The sequence below is a fragment of the Nicotiana attenuata genome, unplaced genomic scaffold, assembly GCF_001879085.1.
Source record: "Nicotiana attenuata strain UT unplaced genomic scaffold, NIATTr2, whole genome shotgun sequence".
NCBI classification, from domain to species: Eukaryota; Viridiplantae; Streptophyta; class Magnoliopsida; order Solanales; family Solanaceae; genus Nicotiana; species Nicotiana attenuata.
Window position 1 is genome coordinate 624,453 of NW_017670408.1, and position 10,751 is coordinate 635,203.

Here is a 10,751-nt window from a genome sequence, read left to right on the forward strand (position 1 = left end):
TGTAAGTTTTTATTTTATAACTGGCAAACTTCAGCTGTAGAGCTGTAAGTTTCCGGTTAACAAAGAAGAGCTGTAAGTTTTCCAGTAACAAAAGAAAAACTTCAGCTCTAGAGCTTAAGTTTTTATTTTATTACTGGAAAACTTAAGCTCTAGAGCTTAAGTTTTTATTTTATAACTGGAAAACTTAAGCTGGAAAACTGCTTAAGTTTTTATTTTATTACTGGAAAACTTAAGCTCTAGAGCTTAAGTTTTTATTTTATAACTGGAAAACTTAAGCTGGAAAACTGCTTAAGTTTTTATTTTATAACTGGAAAACTTAAGCTCTAGAGCTTAAGTTTTTAATTTATAACTGGAAAACTTAAGCTCTAGAGTTTAAGTTTTTATTTTATAACTGGCAAACTTCAGCTGTAGAGCTGAAGTTTTCCGGTTACAAAGACAAAAACTTCAGTCCAGTACAAAAGAAAAACTTCAGCCCCGTGGGCTGAAGTTATGTGAAAAAAGCGGGTACGCTTGCAATTTTTTTTGCAAAGCGGGCACAAGTTAAAATGTGACACAAAAAACGGGTATAGATGCAAATGCCCCCTTAAAAGATGCATAACCAATGAGTTTAACTTTTATATTTTCAAAGATTCAAAGTGGGAGTTTCTCAAATTTGTTAGACTAAAAATTCTCACAAAAGTGATCGCATTAAAAAAGCCATGGATAATACTTATAGGTGTTTATATTATCTACCGATAAACCTATTTTCTATTCGTATTAAATATGAAATGATCGAATATTTTATTTGTTTTGCATTATCCATTTTCGACTGGCTCATATCCGACCGATCCTTTGATTTGAGGAAATGCAAGGTAGGATTGCGCCAAGCTGCACTTTTTCTCACTTTCTTTGATTAAAACCATTTTCGATAGTTACATTCACTCTTTTCAAGCTAATCATGTTCAATTTGAATACAATATATAGGAGTATCTCGTATCAACCGTGAACAAAACCATGCTTACCTAAGCCACCAACTCAGGATACCTTTGTGCCAAAGTAATAACAACAATAACGATACTCCATGAGATATTAAAGAAAATGAGAACCAATATTAATCAATTGGCCTCTCCTCACACGCAAAAGAGGATATAATCATAATAGACCTTAAATTCTTTGTACATGTTTCCACTATTCTCCCAAAGTGGCAGTTCTTGGTTTCTGTCATTTTCTCTCCCCCACAGATCATCTATATGTCTTTAGAACTAACTTAGTTTCTCAGCAAAAATAAAAAATGATAAGTGAACATTACACACTAACATAAGCCCGCAGCTAATATCACCAAAAGCTCAGTGTATTCTGGTATCTTTTTCCCTTCTGTTCAATAATATATTCTTTCTTAATAAATCATCTGACATATGGAGGATCTATAAATGCCCATTCAAATACTTGCTCGTATTGAATGGCCGCATTTTCCCAGGAATAGTCCCTTTCCATTCCTCTCTTCATCAACCCCTCCCAAGATGACTTATGTTCAACGTAAGTCCTAATCGCCACCTTCAGTGTCTGCAAGCAACGAAAATAACAGTAAAATTACAGTATGGTCTACGAAAAAACAGAAGAAATTATCTATCATGGAGAAACTTACATCAAGCAACTTTTCTTTCGTTAGAGGAGAAAATGTCCACCTGTTAAATTTCATAAATAGTTAGATACTACGAACCGAAAGTTAGCACAAGTGCATAATAATTCAGCAATAAGAGTGGAAAATATTCTTGAATTTTGTTGGTAGATGGATATCTAAAAATAAAAAGAACCAAGCTCCAAGAAGGATCAGAGCCAGATCATTGACTACAGTACATATATGTTTCTAACTCTTTTTTTTTAATAACCGTGGTGTCCGGACCAACTTGCGCGCGCACCTCGACTAATTCCACAGGATACCTGCCACCTCCCACCAGCAACAGGTATCAAGTAACTCTATCCACCAAGGCTTGGATAGATGTGAAAAAATCTGTTTTTCCCTCCTCTGGGATTTGAACCTGAGACCTTATGGTTCTCACCACTTCATTGACCACTAGGCCACATCCTTGGGTGCCATATATGTTTCTAACTCTTAAGCAATGAGCATTGACCTCCTTATGTGGACATCACAAAACCCACTTGAATTCAAAGGAAAATTTTGGTACAAGGATTTGCAGGCCGCGCACAAGTACAAAGCAATCTAGTTTAACATATCTTAATCTCCCTAAATTTCCATTCAAGGGTGAAATTCTATTCTGTCCTAAAAATGAAGAAGCAAGAGATGGTAGTTAAAATAAGGTGATTCTCTCCACAAGCACAATTCCTTGGAGCTGCTTTATGCGGTAGTACCAGCGTAATTTATTTCCAGTTTCTTAATGAGCAACAACATCACAGTACGTCATACATATCAACAGCATTTCTAGGAAAGACACATACCCGGTACCTTCACCTTCTCCTTCTTGAGCATATGGATTAAAATCCTTCACCGTGTCCTAAAGATAAGGAAGAGAAAGTATAACGCATGAGCTTTTTTCATTTGAAAAGCCATTTCTATATATGGAAATCAACTCACCCTTAGGCCCCCAGTGCTATGAACGACAGGTATGGTGCCATATCTCATTGCATACAATTGGTTTAAACCACAAGGTTCGAATCTTGAGGGCATCAATAGTATGTCGCAGCTGCACAACACAGTATAAATAAGTTAGCATACTGATTACTATTAACTTAAGCATTTAAATCCACCATATGAAATTTAGACTTACCCTGCTGTTATCCTATGAGAAACAGGAACATTAAATCCAACCCAACCGCGGAATTTGTCTTTGAAAAGATCTTCTGTATGTCTCATCCAGTCTTCATATTGTTTCTCACCAGAGCCAAGCATTACCTGGACAAGGAATAGATAATAAATTCAACCCCAAAAAAACGTTTTGCAGAAACTTATACTAGAAAAACAGGATGACTAAACAAATGCTCCAGAACAAATCCTGAATATAATTTTATAATTTGCAACATCAAATGAACAAATTTTTCATGTAATGATGAAAAAAATTAAGGGATAATTCCTAAAAGGGTAACCTGAACTTTGAATTCCAGTACCCTACCCATTTCACAACTTCTTCTTACCTAGTTGAGGCTCAACTTTTCAGTTCCCTTTTAGGAATTCTCTCTATAAACTATATAATTGTGCCGTAACAGAATTTCAATATGAACACCTCCCACGTATAAAATTCAGTATTATCAACACATTACTGAGTAAGAGGGCATGAAGGAAGAGAATTGTAGATCCAAGGTGCATAGTAAAACAAGAAGGGAAAACATAAATGTCATAAACAATCTCAAGCAAAGAAAATTGAATCAGCCCAAGCCCTAAACTGAATACAGTTAATGAACAATTGGAAACTCTAGGATCTTCCTAAAGTTTATTAATTAGATTCAAAAAGGCTGCATTAATAATGATAAAAAGAATGTGGTAGAAAATCCTACAAATTGGACATCATCCTGCATAAGTTCTGGAATTGCCGACAGGATTATGTCAACACCTTTCTGGTAGTCCAGCCTTCCAATAAATCCAATCTGCATTATCAAAGTTTCAAATTTTCTGGTTAGAGAATGAAGAAAATTTCTTCCTAATTCAAAGAAGCAACAAAACTCTCACCAGCGGACAATCAGGTCGAATTGGAAGGCCCAACTCCTTTTGCAGAGCAGTCTTGCATTTGACCTGAATAACAGAACGAAGTTAGCAGAGACAGTTTGTGCAGTGTTATCACAAGGAAGATATATATATATATATATATATATTATATATATAGAGAGAGAGAGAGAGAGAGAGGAGGGGAGGGGGGTAGGGGAGGAGGAGGAGAGAGAGAGAGAGAGAGAGAGAGAGAGAGTAGAGAGAGAGAGAGAGAGAGAGAGAGAGAGAGAGAGAGAGAGAGAGAGAGAGAGAGAGAGAGAGAGAGAGAGAGAGAGAGAGAGAGAGAGAGAGAGAGAGAGAGTGCTTGTGCTGCATATAGAATAAACATGAAAAGTAAGAAAGTACTAATGTACTATGATGTCAATTGGTTTGTTCCCTTTTTGATGTTTATGGACAACCCTCAGGAACCCTCATTTGGATCGAATTTCATAGCAGTTAAAAAGGTTTTGTAGACGTAGTCCTTTTTTCAAGGCAAAACTTATCACTGAAGTAGTAAAATTGTGAAACTAAGAAGCTTAATTACCTTTCCAGAGAGGTCATTGATGGAGTAATGTGAAGCAGTATGCTCATCTGTCGATGGGTTCCAATCACTAACATCTATTCCATTAGTAATTCCTGCATAAAAGTACGGATAGATTAACTAGTAATTCTAAAGTTCAGAGACCATGGAATCCACAGCTAAGGTCATTACTACACTTTTGGCCTGTTTGGCCAAGCTGGAAAAATCAGCTTATTTTGAGAAGTGCTTTTCAAAAAAGTACTTTTGGAGAAAAGCAATTTGTGTTTGGCTAATCAATTTGAAAAGCACTTTTGAACAAAAATTTGTGTTTGGCCACGCTTTCAAAAGGTGCTTTTTAAGTGTCAAATTACGAATAAGGACATGAAGATATTTGCTTAATAGTTAATGTTATATTAGTAGATAAATAATCATAAATATTTATTATCAAAGATAATAATTAAGTTTCTTATTTTATTTAAGTAAAATGTAAAAATAAAATTAAGTACTTTATTCTTCAAGATAATTCAAAAATATAGCAAAAAAATTATTTAATAAATATGAAAGCTCATCTAAAAAGTCATTATATATTACTTAATAGTTTAAAGTAAGTAAGGTTATACTGGTATATATAATATTTTGCTAAGGGTATTTTTGGTAGGAAGAAAGTCAAAACTGCTTCTGCTCCTGGGGAGAAGCTACTTTTTCTTGCTTCTTAAAAGGAAGCTTCTGCTTCTAGCCAAAAGCACTTTTTTCCCAAAAAAAAAAAAAAAAAGCTTGGTCAAACACATCAAATTGAGGAAAAACGCACTTTTGGCTTGGGTATAAGCTTGGCCAAACAGGCTATTAGCCTTAGCTTTGGTCTTGACTTTTAACAAAAATAAGGACTTGATTAAAATGAAGCTAATGCTCGTAAAGATGCCTCTTCAATCAACATATATCTTACCAAACTAGGATTAGAATAAGAAGCAGAAAAGCATATTAGAAAGAACTCATAAGAAATCACTAACAGGCGTACCATTAAGAACTGACTTTCTACTGCTCAACAGCTCATGTAGTCCATATCCCCCTTCAGGAGTTGTTATTTCCCATGAGTACCCCTGCCACCCCAAAAAAAAGGTAACTACAAAGAAAAAAAGATAGGCAAAATGCAATTTTATATACTCAATAACAATGTTCAACAATTTATCATGAAGTCATGTAGATTTCTCACAACAAGAAATTCATGAACCATAATCAGTGATATTTTATTAGTATATGTAAGTGGAAATTTTTGTATAGACCTGGCTAACTGTCAGTATCCGATCAGCAATTGCGACTGCCCCTTTCAAAACATTGACTGTTTCACCAGTGTCAAGCGCATGCGCCCTTGCCCACGTGGGAAATATCCATTCAAGTGCTCCGTACCATTCTGGAGGCAATCCCAAATTATGGTAGGTTGCTGCAGGCTCCACTCCCTACGAAAATATCAAACAAAAGACAATGTATGACGGTATAAAATAAAACACTAATAACCTCAAGGTGCAGATTAATTCAATACAAGCCACTGCATAACTTAGTTGTACAAGAATATTCCATCAAGCAATCAATAAATAATTATGAACCACAGGTCACAGCATATCGTCGAGATAGACCAAATACAAGGTAGATGATGAACTATCCTAGTACCAACAAACAATGAAATCAGACATTTGGACTGTAGAATCCACCTCGCGATCACCCACTAAATTTGTCTAAACCAATCAGAATAAGTCCAAAATAACAAACTGACCTAACCAGTCCCAAGGAATTGTGAATCTTAAACCAAATCACATCTTTCTGAACCGAGAATCAACAGTTTGAGCTTATCCCATTTTCTAGTAGACTCACAGATTCAGGAAGTGAACATGAGTTGAGTGATTAAAGACATCAAATTCAAACCAAGAACAAACATTCCGATGACTAAGAATTAAAAGAAAACCATGAGGATGTTACAGTCTGACCAGAAAATATAAGCCTGTAATTCGGAGCCATCAAAACAGGAGACATTCAAACAGATGCAAAACTTGCAGGCAGCTATACCTCCTTGTTACAGAAATAGGGAGAAGTAAACTAGGAAAGTACCTGATGTGCTATGTTGTGTATTACGACAATACTACGAGCATCCTTGTAAACACCATAAGGACGATACTTGGCTGCTAAAAGTCTGCACCATAGAACACTTGGAAATCAGGAGAAGGATTCTGTCATAAACTGGTCAATAGCACATATAACCAGAATTAAGATATTCCGCAGCACGTTAAGGTGCTGCAGGTGAATGGAGGGAAGTGTTACCAAGGCTACTATTGATATAGCATGACAGAGTTACATGATAGTGTGTACAAATATCCAGACATGCACTAGAGGACCATACAATAACCCCTCACTCAAGTCTGGACATTCAGAAATAAGCATGACAATCAGATGGCAGTCACTGACAGTGATCAGTTAACCACGATATGAATGTCTAAACATGACAGCACTTCAAGGAACAGAGGACTACTAGTCTATATTCTTCTTTTTCTTTTTCTTGTTTTTTTATTTTTCAGAAAAGTATTACATACTAATACATTACCTTATAGCTTATCAAAAGGCTAAAGAACTTCTTGATGGAAGCTAAGATGGCATTATTATTAGATAAAATTGCAACAGCATCAAATTGTTAGTAACAGTTGCAATACCGACACAGAAACATTATTGTGCCTACAGTTTTCTTTTTTATGTATAGCAATACATCTACAGATTACGCCTTTGTAAGGAACCTTCTTAAGCTATGTTGCGCGGACTTTCCAAAATGTTGTCGTACCCGTGTCGGATCCTCCAAAAATGCACTACTTTTGGAGGATCCGACACGTATCCGGCATCATTTTTGGAGAATCCGAGCAACATAGGTCTTAAGTAGTGCCATTGTAAGGATGCTAAAAATGTCACAAGCAAAAGTAGTGTTCAGTTAAAGATCAAAATAGGTGACATCAAAAAATAGAAATAAGTCAGAATATTTTGTTAACATACAAAGGAACCAGGGCAGCGTGCCAATCATTAGCAAGAAACAAGCACTTCTCTCCATAAGTGAACCCTCCCAGTGGAAGAATCAATGGTGCTTCACATGCTGCGTGACAAAGCAAAGTGAAGCGAAACTGCTTACCAAAAAGATAGGGAAGTATTATCACTAGCCATCGCATTAAACCATATGGAGATGTGATCATCATGCATGAAAAACGAGTAACATATTACCTGATTATCACCAAATGCACCATATATATCACCATATGGCGTTCCAGGTCTGCGATAAGAAGGGTGGTCCACAAATACCTGATAGAAAGAGCAGTGTACGTCTTTAACATTAAAATCATAAATATGTACTTAATAAGAAACGTTTCTGGTAAATAAAAATACAGACACAATCAACTATATAAATTAATGACCCAGGCAGACATCCTATTAACCATCATCCTTTAGTCAGACAGTCCTTTGCTTGAAGCAAGCCAGTTAATCATTAGAGGGAGGGAGAGATGAACAAAGATAAAGCTGAAGAGTAAGCACCAACAAGTACAATATACTCCCCCCACCCCCACCCCCACCCACCCCCCACCCCAAAAAAAAAACCCAAAAGAAAAAGGAAGTACACAAAACGCTCTTACCCAGTCAACACCTGCCCTGTATTCATGGTAGTAGGCTACTTCCTGGGGACCACCAAAGCAATGGATCGTAGCCCGCACATCAAGGTCAACAGTATTAGCATATTTTTCATCTGAAGGACCTCCATTCAGATACCTAGGCGAGACGACCATTACACGATGACCCCGAGAAGCTAGTGCTACAGGCAAAGAACCACAAACATCTCCTAAACCACCTGTCTTAGAATACGGAGCTGCTTCAGCAGTAACAAAAATGATATTGAATGTTAATTTGGTTGGGGTTTTCTCCTTCTGTTCAGCATCCTCACTCAAGTCATCTCTATCATCAGCTACAATATCATGAGATTCAACAATTGTTGCATCACCTGTGACTGAATTGAGTACACCATTTCATTTTCTTTGAAGGTAAAACTAGAAAAATGGAGAAGTAGACAATAAAACTATCATTACATATTCTGAGACAGAAATACATCAGGTGTGAAAGCAATTAGTTAAGAGCCTGAATCAACGCCGTAAATGAGTTATAACTCCCCAAGTTACTTCATTTAAATCTTTTTATATATTCAAAAGAAAAATATTAAAAAAAGACACTATCTTCAGCTTCATATGGTGGAAACAAGAGGAAAACTACCAAGAGATACACAGACATACAAAGGCAATGTCATTAGTTTGGTCAAGCTCATGACCCCATTATCCTCAATCACACTCCAGTCTAAACACCAACTTATATTGACCAGACACCCCTCATATTCCCACTAACTGTAACCTTTTGTAGCAGCAAGATGATAAAGTCTTTGACCCCCCCAATAGAACTAGCCCATAAGTATACACATGTTCTTTTTAACCGTAACAAACATCAGTGAGAGTACTTATGGATGACAACTTAGCTAGCCAATGAAGTAAAGTTCCAGAACTTCAGGCTTAATATCACCCCAAATATCAAAATAGCAAAGCATCCTTTCTGTCATATTGAAAGACCAACTCAACTAACTCTCAGATTATATCAGGCTTACACTCTAAAAATTGAACTACTATAAAAAGATGCTGATCCACAAGTCTAAACAATAACATTAATCATAACCAAATTGTTGAATTCTAATTGTCCCCGAACACTTCAATGGAGCTCATACAGTATCAAGGTAAATGTCCCCGCCTTTGTTCACTTCATCATATCAATCACTTTAGCCATCAGCAGTAATGAGCATTTGTCCAAACTACAAAGTGGAACTCCATACATTTAGCAAATCTTCTCACCTTACATGCACCATTTTCCCTTCTTTTTTTCTTTTGTTGATGACGGTGGAGTCTGGGTCAGCTTGCGCCCACTCGACTATTCCTCCCTCTTTTTAAGGTAGAAGTTGAGGTCGTTAAGGAAATTGGCATTGTATAATTAAATGGAGAACTATGAATTATGCTATCTTGAATATGTGATTTTTACTAGTTTGATCAACTTGAAAACCAAATCCCCATAAAATTAACAGAAACACATAAAAGAAATTACTGAAGGGTAACTTTAAATTCAAGAAAACAAAGGGGCAGTACCAGAATGGGGAATCAGTTGAAAACCAACAACAGAACCAGAGTCATCCCTCTCAGCACCCAAAAGAAGACCCTTCTCCTCTGAAGAACTACTACCACCAGCATTATTAAAGGAACTTCTAACACATAAAGATTGGATCTTTCTGCTTCTAATTCGCCCCTGCAATAACCAAGAATTGAACCCCACTTGCCTTACTACAGTACTCAAACCCTGTACACCTCCTCTAACTGATACACATAAACATGAAAGATTTCTTGTTGTTTGCAGTGACCCCATTTGGGTACTGGCGCCTGCTGTAAGATCAACAATCATGCAGAGAATGAGATAATAATGTAAGAGACAAAAAGAAGATTAGAAAATCTAAAAAAGGAAAAAAGTGAAAGGGTCCAGGAAGAAGCAAGAGGAGATTTTATTAATAGTAGTATTTGACACTCAAAAGAATACTAGTGGTATAGGATCTGATGATGAAAACACAAGTACCTAGGAGGTCGGCAGTACACAAAACGACAGCGTTTGAGCTTGGGAGAGTTACGTTTTTTATTTGGACTAAATAAATACTACTACTCCTACTATGGAGTCCGGAACCAAAATGTGGTTCTTTTGGACTCAAACTATATAAATAAGTGTAAAAAAAAAAGTTACCAAAGTATGTATAACGCCAGAAAACCTGGCGCTATACATTAACGGTAATTGCACCGTTAATGTATAGTGCCAGATTTTCTGGCGTTATATAAAAAAAATCTGACACACTGATATAGCGCCATAAAAAGTGGCGTTATACCCTTTAAGGAGTGAAACAATTGCTTCCATCTAATTGCTAGTTTGGCAAACAAGATCCAGATTATGTTTTTTTATCATATATTGGATATATAATTAACTTTTATATTAAGATCTTTATAATTTTAATTTTATATCCTATTTTTTGATATATTAATTTTTGTATATATTATATTTATATAAAATTATAAGTTATTATTATTATTATTGTATAAAAAAAAATATAACCATTATTTAAAAATAAAAAAATATAAATGTAAGATATCTAATGTTGCTAAAATTGAAAAGTGAAAACTAAAATTTAAAAAAGAAAATTAACAATACATAAAATAAAAATACATTATAATTAAAGTACATAAAATTAAGGATCACCGATTTGAACAATTCTTAGTTCGACACAAAAAAATTAAAGATAAAATTGCGCATTTCGCACTTCGTAATGCATTAATCGAGCATTTATGGGAGTGTCTTAAGTAGTTTATTATAATCGAGCTTTTGTATTACCATTTATTATTTTGTAATAATGTTGTTTCGTCTTCTCGGTCATCTGATAGTGTCTTAAGTAGTTTATTATAAAAATAATAA

At 35.6% G+C, this 10,751-nt stretch overlaps 1 protein-coding gene across 1 annotated transcript; it reads right to left on the reverse strand.

Moving 5' to 3' along the window:
• Positions 1–1,066: 1,066 nt before the first annotated feature.
• Positions 1,067–9,825, reverse strand: LOC109239019 (soluble starch synthase 1, chloroplastic/amyloplastic). The gene is made up of 15 exons (XM_019405524.1): positions 9,392–9,825; positions 7,853–8,220; positions 7,446–7,523; positions 7,224–7,348; positions 6,297–6,378; positions 5,477–5,650; positions 5,212–5,293; positions 4,221–4,312; positions 3,662–3,724; positions 3,490–3,579; positions 2,766–2,890; positions 2,573–2,681; positions 2,437–2,492; positions 1,625–1,664; positions 1,067–1,542 (listed from the first exon to the last, which is right to left on the reverse strand). Exons 1-15 carry the CDS (start codon positions 9,699–9,701, stop codon positions 1,384–1,386), a joined length of 1,953 nt encoding a protein of 650 aa, XP_019261069.1. The 5' UTR covers positions 9,702–9,825; the 3' UTR covers positions 1,067–1,383.
• Between the last annotated feature and the right edge of the window lie 926 nt (positions 9,826–10,751).

Coding starts and splice junctions, on each gene's coding strand:
- LOC109239019 (XM_019405524.1), bottom strand. CDS start 9,701: ATGATTGTTGATCTTACAGCAGGCGCCAGTACCCAAATGGGGTCACTG. Junction 2,891..3,489: donor TGCAGGATGATGTCCAATTT/GTAGGATTTTCT, acceptor TTCCTTGTCCAG/GTAATGCTTGGCTCTGGTGA. Junction 2,682..2,765: donor TCTCATAGGATAACAGCAGG/GTAAGTCTAAAT, acceptor TGTGTTGTGCAG/CTGCGACATACTATTGATGC.